This window comes from Somniosus microcephalus, chromosome 18, assembly GCF_052327205.1.
Source record: "Somniosus microcephalus isolate GS21.2 chromosome 18, FLI_Smic_1.0, whole genome shotgun sequence".
NCBI lineage: Eukaryota > Metazoa > Chordata > Chondrichthyes > Squaliformes > Somniosidae > Somniosus > Somniosus microcephalus.
Window position 1 is genome coordinate 55,753,519 of NC_141004.1, and position 26,406 is coordinate 55,779,924.

The 26,406-nt window shown below is 41.6% G+C and overlaps 1 protein-coding gene across 1 annotated transcript in view; it reads right to left on the reverse strand.

The window, feature by feature from the left end:
* The window catches only part of LOC147105286 (signal peptide, CUB and EGF-like domain-containing protein 3), a 430,332-nt gene that overhangs the window by 138,015 nt on the left and 265,911 nt on the right, over positions 1-26,406 (reverse strand). Inside the window, exon 5 of the mRNA XM_086011491.1 lies at positions 18,269-18,394. Coding sequence (XP_085867617.1) covers positions 18,269-18,394 — 126 coding nt within the window. The remainder of the gene's footprint in view (positions 1-18,268; positions 18,395-26,406) is intronic.

Below are 26,406 nucleotides of genomic sequence, written 5' to 3' on the forward strand. Positions count from 1 at the left end.
AAAAAAAAATGCTACTAGTTATAAAAAAATGTGATATAATCAGGACCACATTTTCTATCAATTAAAAGAAAAAAGAAACAGTCCAATGAACCTCTGTCAGAGACATATTTTTGGAATGCTGAACTACCTGAGGGCAGCACCATCCTTTAATATAACGCTTTAACCTCACTCTGTGGCTCAGGACAACATCACCGAAACGTCAAAATCACAATTCAGCAACAAGTTACCCAGGCCTTTAAAGCCCCAAATTTGAATCACGTTTCACCCTTTTCCTCATCGTCTCTGCCTGAACCGGGCAACATCAATAATCAATAATCAATAATCAACTTTATTGTCATTGTTAGTGCACAAGTGCAATACAACGAAATGTAGGCTTGCGGCTCCCGAGAGTGTACATTTAGATTAAGACATTTAAACATTCAACATACATTTGGCTTGTAATACATTAACATAAACATAACCATAATAAAGTGCATTGGCAGATGTGCAGGCTTTAGAGTTTATTTGTGGAGTTCAGTAGGATGACAGCCCTGGGAAAGAAGCTGTTCCTAAATCTGGTCGTACGGGTGCGAATGCATCTGTAGCGTCTCCCAGATGGCAGGAGGACGAACAGACTGTGGCTGGGGTGGGTAGGGTCTTTGATGATGGACCGTGACCTCCGTAAACAGCGTTTCTGGTATATGTGCTCTATGGTCGGTAGCCGGGTGCCGGTAATGCGTTGGGCAGTTTTGACTACCCGCTGCAGGGCTTTCCGGTCATAGTAGCTACAGCTGCTATACCATACTGTGATACAGTTCGTCAGGATGCTCTCTATTGTGCAGCGGTAAAAGTTAGAGAGGATCAGGGGTGATAGGTTACATCCCTTCAGCCTCCTTAGGAAATATAGGCGCTGCTGGGCCTTCTTCACCAGAGAGGAGGTATTGAGGGACCAGGAGAGGTCTTCCGTGATGTGGACTCCGAGGAACTTAAAGCTGTCCACCCTTTCCACCACAGCCCCATTGATCATCCCACAGCCCAAAGAGACAGACAGATGACGTGCCTTCTGCTGACTGTCCCCACCCGCACCCCCCACCCCCCCACCATACCGACCGACCCAGGACTGGAAGAGGCTGCAAGAAATCAACACATGGCTCATCGCTGTGTGGCACTGTGACATCTCACAGTTGTATCTTTCACTAAGTTTGCCCAAGTTTTATGAGCGTCTTCTTCCTTCAGAGCAAAGGGCTTTACAGAAACTACAACTTTTATTATTTTTTTAACTGAGAGCCCAAAGGTGAAAGGCCGAACTGAATGAAATGAGTTGGAGAGAAGATGAGACAAATCAATAACACTGGTTAGGTGATGTCAAGCTTGAGCCGAAGCTGAGGCCGAGGCCATGGTGGGGTTTGGTACAATCCCATGCTCTGTTGATCTCCAGCTGCATCTGTCTAGGGAGATGTTAACAAAAGGCCAGGTACTGCCCACAGAGGGGAGAGATCGGGTGGAGGGTCCAGACTGATTTAGCATGCCTGCTGGTGTGAGAGCACTGCCCTACCCGTCCAAATCGCAGCCCTCAACCGTGAAGGAGGAGCTTGGCTTGGAAAGGAATTGTGAGGGGAAAATAAGTCTGTGGAACAAGCAGTATTGTCTTATGGGATAGTGATACATTCCTCATTGTCTTATGGGATAGTGATACATTCCTCATTGTCTTATGGGATAGTGATACATTCCACATTGTCTTATGGGATAGTGATACATTCCTCATTGTCTTATGGGATAGTGATATATTCCTCATTGTCTTATGGGACAGTGATACATTCCTCATTGTCTTATGGGATAGTGATACATTCCTCATTGTCGTATGGGATAGTGATATATTCCTCATTGTCTTATGGGATAGTGATACATTCCTCATGGGATAGTGATATATTCCTCATTGTCTTATGGGATAGTGATACATTCCTCATTGTCTTATGGGATAGTGATACATTCCTCACTGTCTTATGGGATAGTGATATATTCCTCATTGTCTTATGGGATAGTGATATATTCCTCATTGTCTTATGGGATAGTGATACATTCCTCATTGTCTTATGGGACAGTGATATATTCCTCATTGTCTTATGGGATAGTGATATATTCCTCATGGGATAGTGATATATTCCTCATTGTCTTATGGGATAGTGATACATTCCTCATTATCTTATGGGATAGTGATACATTTCTCATTGTCTTATGGGATAGTGATATATTCCTCATTGTCTTATGGGATAGTGATACATTCCTCATTGTCTTATGGGATAGTGATACATTCCTCATTGTCTTATGGGATAGTGATACATTCCTCATTGTCTTATGGGATAGTGATACATTCCTCATTGTCTTATGGGATAGTGATATATTCCTCATTGTCTTATGGGATAGTGATACATTCCTCATTGTCTTATGGGATAGTGATATATTCCTCATTGTCTTATGGGATAGTGATATATTCCTCATTGTCTTATGGGATAGTGATATATTCCTCATTGTCTTATGGGATAGTGATACATTCCTCATGGGATAGTGATATATTCCTCATTGTCTTATGGGATAGTGATATATTCCTCATTGTCTTATGGGATAGTGATACATTCCTCATTGTCTTATGGAATAGTGATATATTCCTCATTATCTTATGGGATAGTGATACATTCCTCATTGTCTTATGGGATAGTGATATATTCCTCGTTGTCTTATGGGATAGTGATATATTCCTCATTGTCTTATGGGATAGTGATATATTCCTCATTGTCTTATGGGATAGTGATACATTCCTCATTGTCTTATGGGATAGTGATATATTCCTCATTGTCTTATGGGATAGTGATATATTCCTCATTGTCTTATGGGATAGTGATACATTCCTCATTGTCTTATGGGATAGTGATACATTCCTCATTATCTTATGGGATAGTGATACATTCCTCATTGTCTTATGGGATAGTGATATATTCCTCGTTGTCTTATGGGATAGTGATACATTCCTCATTGTCTTATGGGATAGTGATATATTCCTCATTGTCTTATGGGATAGTGATATATTCCTCATTGTCTTATGGGATAGTGATACATTCCTCATTGTCTTATGGGATAGTGATACATTCCTCATTATCTTATGGGATAGTGATATATTCCTCATTGTCTTATGGGATAATGATACATTCCTCATTGTCTTATGGGATAGTGATATATTCCTCGTTGTCTTATGGGATAGTGATACATTCCTCATTGTCTTATGGGATAGTGATATATTCCTCATTGTCTTATGGAATAGTGATACATTCCTCATTGTCTTATGGGATAGTGATACATTCCTCATTGTCTTATGGGATAGTGATATATTCCTCGTTGTCTTATGGGATAGTGATACATTCCTCATTGTCTTATGGGATAGTGATTTATTCCTCATGGGAAAGTGATATATTCCTCATTATCATATGGGATAGTGATACATTCCTCATTGTCTTATGGGATAGTGATACATTCCTCATTATCTTATAGGATAGTGATATATTCCTCACTGTCTTATGGGATAGTGATACATTCCTCATTGTCTTATGGGATAGTGATACATTCCTCATTATCTTATAGGATAGTGATATATTCCTCACTGTCTTATGGGATAGTGATATATTCCTCACTGTCTTATGGGATAGTGATACATTCCTCATTGTCTTATGGGATAGTGATACATTCCTCATTGTCTTATGGGATAGTGATACATTCCTCATTGTCTTATGGGATAGTGATATATTCCTCGTTGTCTTATGGGATAGTGATACATTCCTCGTTGTCTTATGGGATAGTGATACATTCCTCATTGTCTTATGGGATAGTGATATATTCCTCATTGTCTTATGGGATAGTGATACATTCCTCATTATCTTATAGGATAGTGATATATTCCTCACTGTCTTATGGGATAGTGATACATTCCTCATTGTCTTATGGGATAGTGATACATTCCTCATTATCTTATAGGATAGTGATATATTCCTCACTGTCTTATAGGATAGTGATACATTCCTCATTGTCTTATGGGATAGTGATACATTCCTCATTGTCTTATGGGATAGTGATACATTCCTCATTATCATATGGGATAATGATATATTCCTCATTGTCTTATGGGATAGTGATATATTCCTCACTGTCTTATGGGATAGTGATATATTCCTCACTGTCTTATGGGATAGTGATACATTCCTCATTGTCTTATGGGATAGTGATACATTCCTCATTGTCTTATGGGATAGTGATACATTCCTCATTGTCTTATGGGATAGTGATACATTCCTCATTGTCTTATGGGATAGTGATACATTCCTCATTGTCTTATGGGATAGTGATACATTCCTCATTGTCTTATGGGATAGTGATATATTCCTCATTGTCTTATGGGATAGTGATATATTCCTCATTGTCTTATGGGATAGTGATACATTCCTCATTGTCTTATGGGATAGTGATACATTCCTCATTGTCTTATGGGATAGTGATACATTCCTCATTATCATATGGGATAATGATATATTCCTCATTGTCTTATGGGATAGTGATACATTCCTCATTGTCTTATGGGATAGTGATACATTCCTCATTATCATATGGGATAATGATATATTCCTCATTGTCTTATGGGATAGTGATACATTCCTCATTGTCTTATGGGATAATGATACATTCCTCATTGTCTTATGGGATAGTGATACATTCCTCATTGTCTTATGGGATAGTGATATATTCCTCGTTGTCTTATGGGATAGTGATACATTCCTCATTGTCTTATGGGATAGTGATACATTCCTCATTGTCTTATGGGATAGTGATATATTCCTCATTGTCTTATGGGATAGTGATATATTCCTCATTGTCTTATGGGATAGTGATATATTCCTCATTGTCTTATGCGATAGTGATACATTCCTCATTATCTTATGGGATAGTGATATATTCCTCGTTGTCTTATGGGATAGTGATATATTCCTCATTGTCTTATGGGATAGTGATACATTCCTCATTGTCTTATGGGATAGTGATATATTCCTCATTGTCTTATGGGATAGTGATACATTCCTCATTGTCTTATGGGATAGTGATATATTCCTCGTTGTCTTATGGGATAGTGATATATTCCTCACTGTCTTATGGGATAGTGATACATTCCTCATTGTCTTATGGGATAGTGATATATTCCTCATTGTCTTATGGGATAGTGATACATTCCTCATTGTCTTATGGGATAGTGATACATTCCTCATTGTCTTATGGGATAGTGATATATTCCTCATTGTCTTATGGGATAGTGATACATTCCTCATTGTCTTATGGGATAGTGATACATTCCTCATTGTCTTATAGGATAGTGATACATTCCTCATTGTCTTATGGGATAGTGGTACATTCCTCATTGTCTTATGGGATAGTGATACATTCCTCATTGTCTTATGGGATAGTGATACATTCCTCATTGTCTTATGGGATAGTGATATATTCCTCATTGTCTTATGGGATAGTGATACATTCCTCATTGTCTTATGGGATAGTGATACATTCCTCATTGTCTTATGGGATAGTGATATATTCCTCATTGTCTTATGGGATAGTGATATATTCCTCATTGTCTTATGCGATAGTGATACATTCCTCATTATCTTATGGGATAGTGATATATTCCTCGTTGTCTTATGGGATAGTGATATATTCCTCATTGTCTTATGGGATAGTGATATATTCCTCATTGTCTTATGGGATAGTGATACATTCCTCATTGTCTTATGGGATAGTGATATATTCCTCATTGTCTTATGGGATAGTGATACATTCCTCATTGTCTTATGGGATAGTGATATATTCCTCGTTGTCTTATGGGATAGTGATATATTCCTCATTGTCTTATGGGATAGTGATATATTCCTCATTGTCTTATGGGATAGTGATATATTCCTCATTGTCTTATGGGATAGTGATACATTCCTCATTGTCTTATGGGATAGTGATATATTCCTCGTTGTCTTATGGGATAGTGATATATTCCTCATTGTCTTATGGGATAGTGATACATTCCTCATTGTCTTATGGGATAGTGATATATTCCTCATTGTCTTATGGGATAGTGATACATTCCTCATTGTCTTATGGGATAGTGATACATTCCTCATTGTCTTATGGGATAGTGATACATTCCTCATTGTCTTATGGGATAGTGATACATTCCTCATTGTCTTATGGGATAGTGATACATTCCTCATTGTCTTATGGGATAGTGATATATTCCTCATTGTCTTATGGGATAGTGATACATTCCTCATTGTCTTATGGGATAGTGATACATTCCTCATTGTCTTATGGGATAGTGATACATTCCTCATTGTCTTATGGGATAGTGATACATTCCTCATTGTCTTATGGGATAGTGATACATTCCTCATTGTCTTATGGGATAGTGATACATTCCTCATTGTCTTATGGGATAGTGATATATTCCTCGTTGTCTTATGGGATAGTGATACATTCCTCATTGTCTTATGGGATAGTGATATATTCCTCATTGTCTTATGGGATAGTGATACATTCCTCATTGTCTTATGGGATAGTGATACATTCCTCATTGTCTTATGGGATAGTGATATATTCCTCATTGTCTTATGGGATAGTGATACATTCCTCATTGTCTTATGGGATAGTGATACATTCCTCATTGTCTTATGGGATAGTGATATATTCCTCATTGTCTTATGGGATAGTGATACATTCCTCATTGTCTTATGGGATAGTGATACATTCCTCATTGTTTTATGGGATAGTGATACATTCCTCATTGTTTTATGGGATAGTGATACATTCCTCATTGTCTTATGGGATAGTGATACATTCCTCATTGTCTTATGGGATAGTGATATATTCCTCATTGTCTTATGGGATAGTGATACATTCCTCATTATCTTATAGGATAGTGATATATTCCTCATTGTCGTATGGGATAGTGATACATTCCTCATTGTCTTATGGGATAGTGATACATTCCTCATTGTCTTATGGGATAGTGATATATTCCTCATTGTCTTATGGGATAGTGATACATTCCTCATTATCTTATAGGATAGTGATATATTCCTCACTGTCTTATGGGATAGTGATACATTCCTCATTGTCTTATGGGATAGTGATACATTCCTCATTGTCTTATGGGATAGTGATACATTCCTCATTGTCTTATGGGATAGTGATATATTCCTCGTTGTCTTATGGGATAGTGATATATTCCTCATTGTCTTATGGGATAGTGATACATTCCTCATTGTCTTATGGGATAGTGATATATTCCTCGTTGTCTTATGGGATAGTGATACATTCCTCATTATCTTATAGGATAGTGATATATTCCTCATTGTCTTATGGGATAGTGATATATTCCTCACTGTCTTATGGGATAGTGATACATTCCTCATTGTCTTATGGGATAGTGATACATTCCTCATTGTCTTATGGGATAGTGATACATTCCTCATTGTCTTATGGGATAGTGATACATTCCTCATTGTCTTATGGGATAGTGATACATTCCTCATTATCATATGGGATAATGATACATTCCTCATTGTCTTATGGGATAGTGATACATTCCTCATTGTCTTATGGGATAGTGATATATTCCTCACTGTCTTATGGGATAGTGATACATTCCTCATTGTCTTATGGGATAGTGATACATTCCTCATTGTCTTATGGGATAGTGATACATTCCTCATTGTCTTATGGGATAGTGATACATTCCTCATTATCATATGGGATAATGATACATTCCTCATTGTCTTATGGGACAGTGATACATTCCTCATTATCATATGGGATAATGATACATTCCTCATTGTCTTATGGGATAGTGATACATTCCTCATTGTCTTATGGGATAGTGATATATTCCTCATTGTCTTATGGGATAGTGATACATTCCTCACTGTCTTATGGGATAGTGATACATTCCTCATTGTCTTATGGGATAGTGATACATTCCTCATTATCACATGGGATAATGATACATTCCTCATTGTCTTATGGGATAGTGATATATTCCTCATTGTCTTATGGGATAGTGATATATTCCTCGTTGTCTTATGGGATAGTGATACATTCCTCACTGTCTTATGGGATAGTGATATATTCCTCATTGTCTTATGGGATAGTGATACATTCCTCATTATCACATGGGATAATGATACATTCCTCATTGTCTTATGGGATAGTGATACATTCCTCATTGTCTTATGGGATAGTGATATATTCCTCGTTGTCTTATGGGATAGTGATACATTCCTCATTGTCTTATGGGATAGTGATATATTCCTCGTTGTCTTATGGGATAGTGATACATTCCTCATTGTCTTATGGGATAGTGATATATTCCTCATTGTCTTATGGGATAGTGATATATTCCCCATGGGATAGTGATACATTCCTCATTATCTTATGGGATAGTGATATATTCCTCATTGTCTTATGGGATAGTGATATATTCCTCATTGTCTTATGGGATAGTGATACATTCCTCATTGTCTTATGGGATAGTGATATATTCCTCATTGTCTTATGCGATAGTGATACATTCCTCATTATCTTATGGGATAGTGATATATTCCTCGTTGTCTTATGGGATAGTGATATATTCCTCATTGTCTTATGGGATAGTGATACATTCCTCATTGTCTTATGGGATAGTGATATATTCCTCATTGTCTTATGGGATAGTGATACAATCCTCATTGTCTTATGGGATAGTGATACATTCCTCATTATCTTATGGGATAGTGATATATTCCTCGTTGTCTTATGGGATAGTGATATATTCCTCATTGTCTTATGGGATAGTGATACATTCCTCATTGTCTTATGGGATAGTGATATATTCCTCATTGTCTTATGGGATAGTGATACATTCCTCATTGTCTTATGGGATAGTGATATATTCCTCATTGTCTTATGGGATAGTGATACATTCCTCATTGTCTTATGGGATAGTGATATATTCCTCATTGTCTTATGGGATAGTGATACATTCCTCATTGTCTTATGGGATAGTGATATATTCCTCATTGTCTTATGGGATAGTGATACATTCCTCATTGTCTTATGGGATAGTGATATATTCCTCATTGTCTTATGGGATAGTGATACATTCCTCATTGTCTTATGGGATAGTGATACATTCCTCATTGTCTTATGGGATAGTGATATATTCCTCATTGTCTTATGGGATAGTGATACATTCCTCATTGTCTTATGGGATAGTGATATATTCCTCATTGTCTTATGGGATAGTGATATATTCCTCATTGTCTTATGGGATAGTGATATATTCCTCATTGTCTTATGGGATAGTGATACATTCCTCATTGTCTTATGGGATAGTGATATATTCCTCATTGTCTTATGGGATAGTGATACATTCCTCATTGTCTTATGGGATAGTGATACATTCCTCATTGTCTTATGGGATAGTGATACATTCCTCATTGTTTTATGGGATAGTGATATATTCCTCATTGTCTTATGGGATAGTGATACATTCCTCATTGTCTTATGGGATAGTGATATATTCCTCATTGTCTTATGGGATAGTGATACATTCCTCATTGTCTTATGGGATAGTGATACATTCCTCATTGTCTTATGGGATAGTGATGTATTCCTCATGGGATAGTGATATATTCCTCATTATCATATGGGATAGTGATACATTCCTCATTGTCTTATGGGATAGTGATACATTCCTCATTGTCTTATGGGATAGTGATATATTCCTCATTGTCTTATGGGATAGTGATACATTCCTCATTGTCTTATGGGATAATGATACATTCCTCATTGTCTTATGGGATAGTGATATATTCCTCGTTGTCTTATGGAATAGTGATATATTCCTCCCAAAAAAGAACTATGTGAGTTGCAGCAGTTATCTGTTTAAAGTCCCTTGTTTGGAACCTGAGGGGTGATTTTGCCAATGGGGTGCTTTTGGAGGCGGGACTCCCACTTGTCAGCTTTCAGTCCCGCCTCCATCAACTTCTGGCCAACCCACGCTATTTTCCCTTGATTGACCTTGTTAAGCCCCGCCCCGCCCCGCAGGCTCAGCAGGCCAGTTAAGGGAAAGTCGGTTACAGAGAACGTCAAAAGTTTTTGACAGATGAATTGTCGTCGTTTGACAGCTCTGTGAAGCTGTCAAACACTGACATTCTCTGCAGTTTGATGAGTTCTTGAATTCAAGACCTCATCAACCTTCTTTCTTTTGTAGAAATGAGATGGTTGTTGCATCTGAGAATGCAACGGCCATCTGTCATCTCTACTGCGGAGGTGCGAGACTCTCCGCATACCCACCGACTGAAGACTGCAGGAAGAAATAAAGGTAAGTACACTTTTTCTAACACTTTGCACTTACCTCACATACTCACCTCTCCACACTTGCATCCATCACTTACCTCCACAGCACACTTTTGGACCCCTCCGACCCCCGCAGACCCACTACTCGCCGCGGTGACCCTGGCGGGTTTCGGAGCCTTCGGGAAATCCACACGTGTGTGGCAAAATGGGGATAATCCTCTTATCTGCCTGTTAACTACCTGTTAACAGGCAGTTAAGTGGATGTAATCCCTTCCCGCCTCCAAGGAGACGGGACCTGGTGCGGGACGGCTACCCGCCTCCTGGCAAGATGGCACGGAGGCGGGTTGGATCCCCACCCCCAAATTCTGCCATTTTCCCGGCAGTCCCTCCTCCAAACCTGCCTCCCCAGAGCTGGCAAAATCCAGCCCCATCGTTTGCCCCTACAATGCCAATACATCTCTAAACTCCCAAACATGTGTTTTTGAACCTACACTGGCATTTATGGATTCTCACCCCTCATCCCGCACTCCCATTCCCCTACTGTTCCACGACTGGGGAGAATCCCAGCGTGGCCAAAGTTGTGAATGCATGCACTATTTGTATTTTGTGATACTGATGGCTCCTGTCAATTATAACCCTGGAACATCTTGCTTTGCTCAGCCAATAACAATATAGTAATACTAGACGACAGGATCAGAGGACATGCTGGTCAGGCCCGGTTACCACCATATGGTCATTTAGAAAAATACTCCCTTCCCCACCCGTCTCCCACAATCCCAAATGACTGCCAGTAATTAAGACTGTCGGCTGTTTTGTATAGTACAGATTGGCCATGGGGGACAGATGTTATCTTTGTAAATAACTACCAGATGATTTCAATTTAAAAAAAAATGAAAATGTTGGAATGTGCAGCAGATCTGTCGCCATCGGTGAAGATAGGGCCTACACCCGAAACATTAACCTTTGTCAAAACTCCCCGGCTTTTCTCTGTACAGATGCTGATGGACCTGTTGCGCTTTGCCAGCATTTACTGTTCTTATTTCAGAACCCAACATTGGGAATTTTTTTCCTTTAATCTCATGTTATTTATTCGCTTTAACAACAATGATGCAGAACGCCAGTCAAAATGGACGATGTCATAAAAAGAATTCTCAATAAACCAACTGTGAGACTTAAGTTGGTTAGTAATGGTGGAAAGATTTTACATAGGAACAGGAGTAACCTCAAGCCATTGAATTGGATCGTGGCTGATCTGTATCTCTACTCCATTTATCCACCTTTAATCCATATCCCTTACCAAACAAAAATCTACCATAACAACAGCATCAATTTGCATTTATATCGCGCCTTTAACATAGTAAAATGTCTCAAGACGCTTCACAGGAGCGTTATCAAACAAAATTTCTCACAGAGCCACATAGCCACAGGATCGGACAAAGTCAACATGGATTTACAAAAGGTAAATCGTGCTTGACTAATCTACTGGAATTTTTTGAGGATGTAACTGGTAAAATAGATAAGGGAGAACCAGTGGATGTGGTGTATTTGGACTTTCAGAAGGCTTTCGATAAGGTCCCGCATAAGAGATTAGCGTGTAAAGTTAAGGCACATGGGATTGGGGGCAAGGTATTGACTTGGATAGAGAACTGGTTGGCAGACAGAAAGCAAAGAGTTGGAATAAACGGGTCTTTTTTCCGAGTGGCAGGCAGTGACTAGTGGGGTACCGCAGGGATCGGTCCTTGGACCCCAGCTATTCACAGTATATATTAATGATCTAGACAAGGGAACTAGATGTAATATCTCCAAGTTTGCAGACGACATAAAGTTGGGTGGGCGTGTGTGCTGTGAGGAGGATGCTGAGAAACTCCAGGATGATTTGGGCAGGTTGGGTGATTGGGCAGAAGCATGGCAGACGCAATATAACGTGGATAAATGTGAGGTTATCCACTTTGGTGGCAAAAACAGGAAGGCAGATTATTATCTGAATGGCAATAGATTGGGAGAAGGGGAAGTGCAACGAGACCTGGGTGTCCTTGTGCACCAGTCGCTGAAGGTAAGCATGCAGGTGCAGCAGGCGGTTAAGAAGGCAAATGGTATGTTGGCCTTCGTAGCGAGAGGGTTTGAGTACAGGAACAAGGATGTCTTGCTCCAGTTGTACAGGGCCTTGGTGAGACCACATCTTGAGTATTGTGTGCAGTTTTGGTCGCCTTATCTGAGGAAGGATTTTCTTGCCATGGAAGGAGTTCAGCGAAGATTCACCAGGCTGATACCTGGGATGGCAGGAATGACGTATGAGGAGAAATTGGGTCGATTGGGCTTATACTCGCTGGAGTTTAGAAGAATGAGAGGGGATCTCATTGAAACTTATAAAATTCTGACAGGACTGGACAGACTAGATGCAGGAAGGATGTTCCCGATGGCCAGGGAGTCCAGAACCAGGGGTCACAGTCTAAGGATAAGGGGTAAGCCATTTAGGACAGAAATGAGGAGGAATTTCTTCACCCAGAGAGTGGTGAACCTGTGGAATTCTCTACCACAGAAGGCAGCAGAGGCCAATTCATTAAATATATTCAAGAAGGAGTTGTATATATTTCTTAAGGCTAAAGGGATCAAGGGATATGGGGAGAAAGCAGGTTCAGGGTACTGAATTTGGATGATCAGCCATGATCGCATTGAATGGCGGAGCAGGCTCGAGGGGCCGAATGGCCGACTCCTGCTCCTATCTTCTATGTTTCTATTAGGGCAGGTGACCAAAAGCTCGGTCAAAGAGGTAGGTTTTAAGGAGCATCTTAAATGAGGAAAGAGAGGTGGAGAGGCGGAGAGGTTTAGGGAGGGAATTCCAGAGCTTAGGGCCTCGGCAGCTGAAGGCACGGCCGCCAATGGTGGAGCGATTAAAATCAGGGATGTGCAAAAGGCCAGAATTGGGCTCTATCATCTCAGTCTTGGAAATTTCAATTAACTCCCAGCATCCATGGCCTTTTGGGGGAGAGAGAGTTCTAGATTTTGTGTGAAAAAGTGCTTCCTGATTTCACTCCTAAATGGCCCAGCTCTAATTTTAAGATTATGCCCTTTTGTTCTGGATTCCTCCACCAGAGGAAATAATTTATTTGTATCTACTCTATCGATAGGGGAACAGACAGGCGTTTCTGCGGCCACAGACGTGACTCTAGGATGGTATGTTGCCTCCCTGATGCCAGGGTTAAGGATGTCTCTGAGCGGCTGCAGAACATTCTGAGGGGGGAGGGTGAACAGCCAGAGGTCGTGGTCCATATCGGTATCAAAGACATAGGTAGAAAGAAGGATGAGATCCTGCAGGCAGATTTTAGGGAGCTAGGAAAGAGATTAAAAAGCAGGACGTCAAAGGTAGCAATCTCCGGATTACTCCCAGTGCCATGTGCTAATGCGTATAGAAATAGGAGGATAAAGCAGATGAATGCGTGGCTGGAGAGATGGTGCAGGAGGGAGGGCTCCAGATTCCTGGGGCATTGGGACTGGTTCTGGGGGAGGCGGGACCTGTACAGGCCAGACGGGTTACACCTCAACGGGGCCGGAACCAATATCCTCGCGGGGAGGTTTGCTAGTGCTGTTGGGGAGGGTTTAAACTAATTTGGCAGGGGGATGGGCACCAAGATGTAACATTAGAAAGGGGAAATAAAGTGCTCAAAGGATTGGGAGAGGCAGAGAGCACTAAAATAACAAATAGTAAGGTATTAGGTGCGGTCAAACTAAGAGAGAATATGAAGAGTGAACGCACGAAGCGTAGTAAACAAGGTAAGTGAGCTGCAGGCACAAATAGCCACATGGGAATATGATGTCGTGGCAATAACTGAGACCTGGCTCAAAAAAGGGCAGGATTGGGTATTAAATATTTCTGGATATAAGATGTTCAGGAAAGATAGGGAAGGAAAGATAGAAGGTGGAGTGGCAGTATTGGTTAAGGAGAATGTTACAGTGCTGGAGAGGGAGGATGTCCTGGAGGGGTCAAGGACAGAATCTATATGACTAGAGTTAAGAAATAATAGAGGTGCCATTACACTACTAGGTGTATTCTGTAGACCACCCAATAGTGGGAAAGGTATGGAGGAGCAAATTTGCAGAGAAATTACAGAGAGGTGCAAGAACTATAGAGTAGTAATAATGGGGGACTTCAACTATCCTAATATAGACTGGGATCGTAATAGTGTAAAGGGCAGAGAAGGGGAAGGATTTTTGAAATGTGTTTAGGAGAACTTTCTTGATCAGTATGTTTCTGGCCCGACGAGGGAGGAGGCATTGCTGGATCTAGTTCTGGGGAATGAGGTAGGTCAAGTGGAGCAAGTGTCAGTAGGGGAACATTTAGGGAACAGTGATCATAGTATCATAAGGTTTAGATTAGCTATGGAAAAGGACAGGGAGCAATCTAAAGTAAAAATGTTTAACTGGGGGAAAGTCAATTTCAGTGGGATGAGAACGGATCTGGCCCAGGTAAACTGGAATCAAAGATTGGCAGGCAAAACTGTAATGGAACGATGGGCTGCCTTTAAAGAGGAAATAGTTCAGGTACAGTTGAGGTACATTCCCACTAGGGGGAAAGGCAGGGCATTAAAGTCAGGACTCCCTGGAGGACGAAACAGATAGAGAATATGAAGCAGCAGAAAAAGAGCGTGTATGACAGATGTCAGGTTGCAAATACACCTGAGAATCAGGCTATATACAGAAAGGTCAGAGGAGAAGTGAAAAAGAAAATAAGAGGGGAAAAGAGAGGGTATGCGAATAGAATGGCAGCCAACATAAAAGGTAATCCAAAAGTCTCCTTTAGGCATATAAATAGTAAAAGGGTAGTTAGAGGAGGGGTGGGGCCGATTAGGGACCAAAAAGAAGACCTATGCATGGAGGCAGAGGGCATGGCTGAGGTACTAAACGAGTACTTTGCATCTGTCTTCACCAAGGAAGAGGATGCTGCCATAGACATAGTGAAGGAGGAGGAGGTAGTGGAGACACTTGATAGGATAAAAATTGATAAAGAAGAGGTAGTAGAAAGGCTGGCTGTACTTAAAGTAGATAAATCACCAGGAGCGGATGGGATGCATCCTAGGATGCTGAGGGAATTGAGGACGGAAATCGTGGATGTACTGGCCATAATATTCCAATCCTCCATAGATACGGGGTTGGTGCCAGAGGACTGGAGAATTGCAAATGTTACACCCTTGTTCAAAAAAGAGTGTAAAGATAAACCCAGCAACTACAGACCAGTCAGTTTAACCTCGGTAGTGGGGAAGCTTTTAGAAACAGTAATCAGGGACAAAATTAACAGTCACTTGGATAAGTGTGGATTAATTAAGGAAAGCCAGCACGGATTTGTTAATGGCAAATCATGTTTAACCAACTTGATCGAGTTTTTTGATGAGGTAACAGAGAGGGTTGATGAGGGCAATGCTGTTGACGTGGTGTACATGGATTTCCAAAAGGCATTCAACAAAGTGCCACATAATAGGTTTGCCAGCAAAGTTGAAGCCCATGGAATAAAAGGGACAGTGGCAGCATGGATACGAAATTGGCTAAGTGACAGGAAACAGAGAGTAGCGGTGAATGGTTGTTTTTCGGACTGGAGGTAGATAGACAGTGGTGTTCCCCAGGGGTCGATACTAGGCCCTCTGCTTTTCTTGATATATATTAATGACTTGGACGTGGGTGTACAGGGCACAATTTCAAAATTTGCAGATGACACAAAACTTGGAAGTATAATGAACAGTGAGGAGGATAGTGATAGACTTCAGGAAGACATAGACAGGCTGGTGAAATGGGTGGACACGTGGCAGATGAAATTTAACGCAGCGAAGCGATACATTTTGGTAGAAAGAATGAAGAGAGGACATATAAACTAAAGGGTACAATCCTAAAGGGGGTGCACGAACAGAGAGACCTGGGGGTATGTGTTCACAAATCGTTGAAGGTGGCAGGGCAGGTTGAGAAAGCCGTTAAAAAGGCTTACGGGATCCTGGGCTTCATAAATAGAGGTATAGAGTACAAAAGTGTGGAAATTACGATGAACCTGTATAAAACACTGGTTCGGCCCCAACTGGAGTACTGTGTCCAATTCTGGGAACCATACTTTAGGAAGGATGTGAAGGCCTTAGAGAAGGTGCAGAAAAGATTTACAAGAATGATTCCAGGAATGAGGGACTTCAGTTACGTGGATAGACTGGAGGAGCTGGGGTTGTTCTCCTTGGAGCAGAGAAGATTGAGAGGAGATTTGATAGAGGTGTTCAAAATCATGAGGGGTCTGGACAGAGTAGATAGAGAGAAACTGTTCCCATTGACAGAAGGGTCGAGAACCAGAAGACACAGATTTAAGGTGATTGGCAAAAGAACCAAAGGCGACGTAAGAAAAAACTTTTTTACGCAGCGAATGGTTAAGATCTGGAATGCACTGCCTGAAAGGGTGGTGGAGGCAGACTCAATCTTATCTTTCAAAAGGGAGTTGGATAAGTAACTGAAGCAAAAAGACTTGCAGGGATACAGGGAAAGGGCAGGGGAGTGGGACTAGCTGAGAGTTGGCACGGGCTCGACGGGCCGAATGGCCTTCTTCCGAATCCCTTTATCATTTTAAACACCTTGATTAGATTGCCCCTGAAGCTTCTGAACTCAAGGGAATACTAGCCAAGTTTATGCAACCAGTCCTCATAACTTAACCCTTTAAGCCCTGGTATTGTTCTGGTGACTGTACTGCAGCCCTTTTTCTACAACACCACAAACTAGAATGGCTTCAGGGCTTTCCAAAACTCTGATGGGCTCCTCTCCTTTTCCAGAAATCTTGATAAATGGAGTATTCAACACAAACCCGTCAAGCATATGGTTTCTTTTCACCTAAATCATTACATTTATTCCCCCACCGCAATTTTCTCCTCTCCTCCTTTGAAGGTGCTGACACATTGACCAAATGGTCATTATTCACGTGTGAACCTAATCAGAGTGTTAACAGATTGGTGAACAGCTAAAAGCATCATAGCAGAGGCTGATCTTTACCACTTCTCAACACACAGACACACGCATTTCCAGTCCAGCAGTATTGGCTGGAATGCAGTGACAAGTGCAAATCCCGACTGATTATTGATCACCACCCTAGCCCAGTAGCACTGTTAATTGTAGAACCATTGCTCCCTCTGCCCCCCACCCCCTCCGCTGAGTTCAAACCTGGGACCATATTGCTTAAAACTTCTACCGACTATTCCATTGGATGAGCCTTCAGATATATTTTTAATTCCACTTGTGAGGCAATTTGTAAATCGCAGAGCCTCATTCCCCATGTTACCAGGTCAGCTACAATCAAGGAAATAAAAATCAAACTTCACAGAGAGTCACCAAGTAAACTCCAGCTACACAGTTCACTATTGGGAAAACATCTTTAACACTGTACAAACCTTAATACTGAGCCCGAAAACATCTTTAACACTGTACAAACCTTAATACCAAGCCCGAAAACATCTTTAACACTGTACAAACCTTAATACTGAGCCCGAAAACATCTTTAACACTGTACAAACCTTAATACCAAGCCCGAAAACATCTTTAACACTGTACAAACCTTAATACCAAGCCCGAAAACATCTTTAACACTGTACAAACCTTAATACCGAGCCCGAAAACATCTTTAACACTGTAAAAACCTTAATACTGAGCCCGAAAACATCTTTAACACTGTACAAACCTTAATACTGAGCCCGAAAACATCTTTAACACTATACAAACCTTAATACTGAGCCCGAAAACATCTTTAACACTGTACAAACCTTAATACTGAGCGCGAAAACATCTTTAACACTGTATAAACCTTAATACCAAGCCCGAAATGATACACAGATAGCAAGACAAAGGTGTAGATGTTGAGACTTACACTTGCAATCTCGTTGGTTCTTTGTGAGTTCAAATCCGGGCCTACACTCACAGGCAATTCCTCCCTTTGGAGTTTCCCGACAGATGTGAGCGCATCCATGGTTTTTATTCATACAGTTCATTCCTTCTGCAAAGAACCATCAATAACAGAAAGAGTCCATTCAATCGCAGTAAATCAATATAATACAACATAGAGGTCATTATATCAAGGAATCAAAACTGAGCATAGCTGTGATGAACACTATAGTCCAATAGCAATCAATGCACAAACTTCTTAGATTTCATTTGTGGCACTTTTTTTTTGTCTCTTTCTCACCAGTGTTTTGCCACCATTTACCCCATTCCCCTGAAGGCACTGAGTCTTGCTGGGACAGAGTCCCATGAGTGTTGGACATACCTCAATGCCTGGTCCAAGTGGGCATTCTTTATGCGTGAGCTTTGATAGCGAGCGACAATTTTGTGTGCATGTCTGTGTGCGTGTGTATACGTGTGTGTGCAGTTATCACAGTCCAGCTCATTTCTCTCCTCCCCTAAGAGTCACATGCACACTTCCAGCAGTTTGCTGGATAACGATCAGGAGCAGGGACCCTGAATGATTTCTCAAGCCCCCCCCCCCCCACCCCACTGACCCAGAGGCACATCTACAGCCACACCAGCTAAGATCAGCTAACTCGGGAGAGACTGGGAGCTTCCTAGTCTGACTGGCTCAACTACTCTTTGATACACTTGTTGAGCCATCACAGAGCCCAATATGTACAATTTATGCAAAGAAAATGATTGTATTGAGCCCTTGTTCAGTGTGAAGGTGTGATTTTTTTATTTTAAGGATTAAGAGATGAATTGACCACTCAGCTTTCCCCAACGCCTCCCGCCCCGCCACCCCCCCCTCCCCACACCCCCCAACCCGTCTCAAGGTGAACCTATCGTAGGCCTCACTGTACCACATGCTCTCCGGGAAACATGGCCAAGATGTAGAAGAGGTGCAAACAGGTAACTGCAGTCCAGTCACACTGAAATAATGGCAACCCTGGAAAGGTAGCAGGGATTGAATTGTTTTTGAAAAAAACTACAAAGATAAATAAATATATATTTCAAGAACTGTCAGTTGCAGATTCATAACATTATCTTGTACCAGTAACAGACACAAACATAGCTCCTTTATGGTAGAATCCCAAAAAATGTAAAACATTGCATTAAGAAAATATTGAAATAACATTGGGTGCTGACATTAAACACCAACAATTTTCTGTTATATTGCAATACAAGGTGGAAGGTCAATTATCACTCAAAGGGGTTACTGGGACCAAGAAATCCTGGTTCTCTCTTATTTACCTTATTCTCCACTTTGTTATCCTGTAGCTGCACCAAAGACATCCTCTAGGTCTCTGTTGATGAGTATTTAATATTATCCTGTTTTATTTTTAATCTGTTTAACATTGGGCCCTTTATAAAAAATCATTACCATGACATCAGAGTGTTGATTAAATCATCAGAAATGAGAAGAGAAACTTTAAATAAAAAAAATAAAAAACCTGAGAACAGTTAATTCCGAAGTAAAGTCAAAAAGAATACAACTTTTGGGCAAAGTTTTAAATGCTTTTCTAAAGGAACTTTTTTCATGGTTAAACGTTTCCCCTTGTGGGCCTCTGCAGCCTGAATGAAGAGGCACAGTTCAATATGACAAGGTGACCCCTCTGTACCTCACAAAGACATGGTACAGGGAGGTTCGTAAACAGAGAAGGAAATGGCTCAGATATAGTGATGAGATAAAATGATTATAGATATATAATTTTTCTTTAAAATCATTTGTTAAAATGCTTTCTTAAAAGGAAGGAAAAATACAAAAAAGGCACAAATTAATAAGTTATTTTAAATTTGTCTTGACATCCATTATAAGGATCAGTTTCTAAGCTGCAGTGTGACGATTCTAGCATAGAAACCACAAAGATTGGATGGGAGAGAGCGGGAGAGTTTGCCATCATAACACTATGGGAGGAGGAGAGAGAACATAACTTTCTTACAAAAGGAAAATAGAGGGGAAGGAATGAGGCTACAGTTCCCCTTAAAAGGGAGTATAAGGTTAGAATCCTTCATTTACCTACTTGACTGTCGCCATTTCATACAGGAACATTATTCAGTGTGCCTCAATTAGGCTAGGTTACACTGACCCCGCACATGGGGCAATCTAACTTCCTCTGAAGCACACAAAGGCACCCGACACAGGCAGTGACCTGCAGGATGTAAGTAATTGCCTTGCAGTGATGGTACAGGCAAGAACTCTGTCTGTAGGTACCTGTCAGTGACAGTACCGGGAGGAGCTTGGTGGGTCAGTACCCCGTACTGAGAGTGTGCAGTTTCAGGTGTCCTAGTTGATTCTGACTTGGGCAAGATGAGGAGTTTGAAGCCACCATCAAGATGATCTATTTCCACCACCACAACATTGCCCACCTCCACTCGTACATCACTCCCAAACACTTTGCCACCTCCAGACTCAATTATTCAGATGTTCTCCTTGTTTGCCTCTTGGGTTCTAAACTGTATACATTTCAACTTGTCCCAAACTCCTCCACGCAAATCCTATCGTGCGCCATTCCACTATTGTCCTTGTGCTTGCCAGCCTTCACTGGATCTCTATTTGCTTACACTTCAAATTCCTCATCTGCAGATCCCTCCATGGCCTCAGCCCTCCCCACCTCCGCTACCTCATTCAGGCCTACATTCCTTGGCTGTTCAGCTTCTGGTCTTTTTTACATCCTCCCTTCGGTCCGTTCCACTCTCAGCTGCACAGCATTCAGCCAGTTTGACTCTGGAACATTCTACCTAAGCCCTTCTGTCTTGCTACATCTCTCTCTTTCTCCCATCCTTTCAAAAGTTTTCTCAAAACCTATCAATCTTGCTTCCAGTCACCCCCCTTCATCCTTCTTCCTCCATTTCTTGATTTAATTATTTTCTACGTGCGTTGGGATGTTTTACTGCATGAAAGGTGCTATGTAAGTGTAAGTCTTTGTTGTTCAACTCTATAGGTAGAAAGCGATTGGTAGTGATCACGGCAGAGTTATCTTGTCCTCTTATCTTTTTTTTAGGATCTGATAAAATCTCAGTCTCAAAGAATTCTTCAGATCATCTTCAGCTTGGTATACGAGCAGCTGGTACAGCTCTGCTTCCACAGACCCAGAGGGCTACAGTAATAAACACGCAAGTCTTAATGTAATTTCTCAACCTCAAGGCATTTCTCTGGGTGACTGCTGCTAACTCCTGCTCTCCAGTTATCCAAACACACAGACATCAAAGAGGATCCCATTAAAGAGGCAATATCCATAGCATGGTGTGTTTTAAAACACATTCCCTTTTATTTCCTAAGCCTAAAATGTAGACCTCACTCTCTTAAAAGCAATCAGGAATCAGGGCAGCACGGTGGCATAGTGGTTAGCACTGTTGCCTCACAGCGCCAGGGACCCGGGTTCGAATCCGGCCTCGGGTGACTGTCTGTGTGGAGTTTGCACATTCTCCCCGTGTTTGCGTGGGTTTCCTCCTGGGTGCTCCGGTTTCCTCCCACAGTCCAAAGATGTGCAGGTTAGGTTGATTGGCTATGATAAATTGACCCTTAGTGTTAGGGGGATTAAAATATGTGGGGTTACGGGGATAGGGTGGGATATGTGTTGGTATAGGGGTTACGGGGATCGGGTGGGATATGTGTCGGTGCAGGCTCGATGGGCTGAAATGGCCTCTATCTGCACTGTGTGGTTTCTGTGATTTCTGTGATCTGTGAGGAATGTATTAAATGATGTAGAATTAATAAGAAAACGGCAAAGCTTGGAAATCATACGGCACAGAAACAGGCCATTTGGCTCTTTGAAAGATCTATCTATTCAATTAGTCCCACTCTCCTGCTCGTTCCCCAAAGCTGAACTGAAAACAGGAAATGCTGGGAATGCACTGCAAATCAATCAATGTTTAGAACAGAGGAAGGTAAGACAGCATTTCTTTAAGTAAAAGGTAGGTTAAGAGAGCCGATAAAGGGTCTCATCCAAAATATGAATCCTTCTCTTTCACATGCCGATCAACCTGCTGTGTATGAGGGGAAACCCATGCTATCATCCAGATCTGACACAGACACGACACACCGAGTTAAACAGATAGCAACAATGCTGGAAACACACAGCGGGTCCGTCAGCAACTGTAGAGCGAAAAACCCAGGTTCATGTTTTGGACGCTTCTTCAGAACTGAGACTAAAAGATGAACAAGCATTTTAATAGAATCAGAAAAAGGTGGAGGACAGGAGTGGGGCAGAATATCGGCAATCAAATACAGCTGTCACTGCTGGAGAAATCCTGCTGCTAATCCAGAAAACTTTTTTAAGAACACTATAAAGTTTTAAAAACTACTGCAGGATTCTCCCTAAACAAAAGAGGCGACTGACTCAGCCGGCCTTCCTGCTGGTGTCCATGGAGAAGACCCTGTCTTAAGGTTTAAAAGGCGTTGTTGCACAGTGAAGACAAACATCTTCTGAGAGTGTCTATTCCCTGGGGATTCTCCATTCTGAAGTGTCTGTAGTTAGTGTAGGGGTGGGGGGTTCCTCCTTTCTCCACCCCCCTCCCAACCTCACGTTTTCCTTGAAAGAATTCTTTGAGTAATTTTATTAAGAATACAATGAAGCATAGAATAAAATTAGTCATCCATCTCAGCCCAAACCTGCTCCTTTCACAGATCATTCACAATCTATCACTGATTCCACCCCATACATTTAATCCTTTTTGCATTAAAAAACTTCCTGATCTCCAAAGATAATTAAGCAGAGCTCCAGAATATTAATCCACATCTCCAGTATTCCGTGCTGGCCCATTACCCTCCAGACAAACATTCCAGCTCCAATAGCACAGAAATCCCATCTGTATTTCATCATCTGGGTCTCCCCCGATCCCAATAACCATTAATCCCATGACTCCAGAACATACTAAAGCCACAATCATTTCACACTGCTTCACTTTTTATGTCAGCTTCTTGTAATCACCATCGAAGTGAGGAATATCAGTGCTGGGAAACCAGAGTCAGCTGGAGGGTAAAGCTCCCTCTAATCTGCCCAACAACATGCATCAGTCCAACCTCAGAAGACCACCCCCGACTGCACCTGTCAAGTGACTTTATTTTCATTTCCTATCCCAGCCATCCTGCGGCTTCTCTGACACAGGAGAAATTTATCCCATCATTTTTTGGGATGGATTTGAACCCAGGTCCCAGCGGTGAAAGGCTACTGCCTAACCCACTGCACCATCATAAAGCTCGGTTTACAAAGTGCTTCACCTATGCATGTTAACTATCAAAGTAGCAGGATAAGGGCATAGCTAAGTGGCCCAAAGAGCAACAAATCAGAGCAAAGCTCTGTAGCCCTAAAACATCCAGTCAAGAATGGTGGTGGACAATCGGGCAACTATCAGGAGAAGGAGCTTCCATGAACATTGCCATCCTCCACTATGAAGAAGCCCAGCATGCGTGCAAGAGACAAGGCTGAAGTGTTTGCAAGTGCCTTCAGCCGAAAGTGCCGTGTAGAATTCCAGTCACCACCCCCCGCAAAGTCCCCACCATCATAGATGTCAGTGTCCAGCAAATTTGGTTCACTCTACATGACATTAAAAAGTGGCTAAGTGCACTGGACACAGCCAAGGCAATGGGCCCTGGCAACATTGCGGCTATAGTGCTGAAGACCTGCACCCCTACACAAAATATTACAGTGCGCCTATGACACTGATATCTACCTGACAATCTGCAAAATTGCCCAGATATGGCCTATCCACAAATCTGACTCAGCCAATTACTGCCTTATCAGCCTCGTCTTAATCATCAGTAAAGTGATGCAAGGAGTCATCAATTGTGCCATCAAGCGACACCGGCTCACCAGTAACCTGCTCAACAGCGCTCACCAGAACCAGTTGGCTCCAGACCTCATCACAGCCTTGATCCATTGATGCAAGAGTAGCTTCCCTTGACATTAAGGCAGCATTCAACCGTATTAAACTAAGGAGCCCTAGCAAAAATGGGAGTCAAGGGGAAAACCTTCCAGTGGCTGGAGTAATACTTAACATAAAAGAGAATAGTTGTGGTTGTTGGAGGTCAATCATCATAACCTCAGGACGTGGCTGCAGAAGTCCCTCAGGGCAATGCCCTTTCCCAACCATCTTCAGTTTCTTCATGAATGACTTTCCCTTCATCATAGGTCAGGGGTAGGGCTAACGATTCCATTGTGTTCAGCTCCATTCACAACTCCTCGGATGATAGAACAGTTCATGCCAGCCTACAGCAGGAACTGGACAACATCCAGGCTTGGGCTGACAAGTGACAGGTAGCATTCACACCATATAAATACTAGGTAATGACCATCTCCAACAAGAAAAAGCCCAATCACTGCCCCCTGATGTTCAACAGCGCCACTATTCCCGAGTCCCCCACTATTAACATCTTGGAAGACACCAATGATCAAAACCTTAACTGGACCAGTTACATCAACATCGTAGCTACAAGAGCAGGGCAGAGGCCAGGACAAGTGGCTCACCTCCTGAACCCTCAAAACCTCTCCACTATCCACAAGGCTCAAGTCAGGAATGTGATGGGATATTCACCTTTTGCCTGGATGTGTACAGCTGCAACAACACTCAAGAAGTTCGGCGTCATTCAGGACAGAGCAGTCTGCCCAATTGGTGTTCCTGTTACCGGACGCAATATCCAGTCCTCCAGCAATGGTACACTAGGGATGCAGTATGTACAATCTACAGGACGTAATGCAGCAACTTGCTAAGCTTACTTTGACAGTACCTCCCTCCTCTGCAACTTCTACCACCAAGGACAAGAGCAGCAAGATCATGGGAACACCATCAACTTCAAGTTCCCTCCAAGTCACACACCATCCTGACTTGGATATATACACCACCATTCCTTCAATGTTGCTGAATCAAAATCCTGGAATTCCTTACCTAACATCACTGTGAGAGCACCATCACCACAATGGTGCAATGGTTCAAGGAGAAGACCTTCTCAAGGCAACTAGGGATGGGCAATAAATGCAGCCTCGTTGGCCTGCCCAATATCCCGAGAACAAATAAAAATGTAAAAAATTCAGGGGGCTGGGTTTTATGGGTTAGTGTCAGCAGCCTTGGCACGGGCAGTCTGCAGAGACATAGGCATGGGTTCCAGGGGCTCTTACACTGCCAGCACTCCTGGCAGATATTGTGTGCCAGTGCGATGAAGCACTCGGAATCAGCTGTTTCACTTCTCAACACAAAGCACCTTTTCACACCCTCCTATAAATATTAACATCATGATATATTTCTAGAGCTCATTTGCACCACTTCAGCATTTGATAGAGTAGAATTAGCTTCACATGACGCCAAAAAAAATGTTTCCACCCAAGAGGGCGGTGCAATGATGATGTTTTTATGTGCCACTTGTACTGCAGTCAGAAGTGGAGCTTTCGGCCCCTAAAATTGAGTGAGAGGGAAATGCAGAAGCCTTTGTTTCTACCAATGGGACACCAGTCCTTTGTGCCATACAGTGAAGAGCAGACAATGAAAAAACGTAACTTCTAAATGCTGATTTCCTCCATATCACAACCACACGTAGTTCTGAACACTTACGTATGAATAAAACAGTCATTTTTTTTGAAAGGGTAGAGTCCCCCTTTAAAACATCTGTCAATGTTATTTTAGGCCTTAAAAGCTAATTTACTACAGCATTTCAAACTCACTGTTTCCACGACAAGATCACGTTACATAATACACACATGAAAACTATTTACACAAGCTGACATACATCTCCTTCATAATTAAGAGTTCAAATGAATAATTCAACATAATGCCAATCTTCTATATTTTTTCATGTACAGATAATACTAATAGCACTATTATATCAGCAGTGTAGGATTTCAGTGGGAAAAGATGCAGGAATTCAGCAGTCGCTCTGATTTAAATAAGAGAAAGAAACTGCAAGTATTAGAAATCTGAAACATAAACAGAAAATGCTGAAAACATACAGCAGGTCAGTCAGCACCTGTGGAGAGAAGAATCAGGCTAAGGCTTTGCTTGTAACTCTTTGTCAAAACCTTCTCTGATTCAACCCTGCAAGTACTGCACTCTGATTTAACCCTCTGA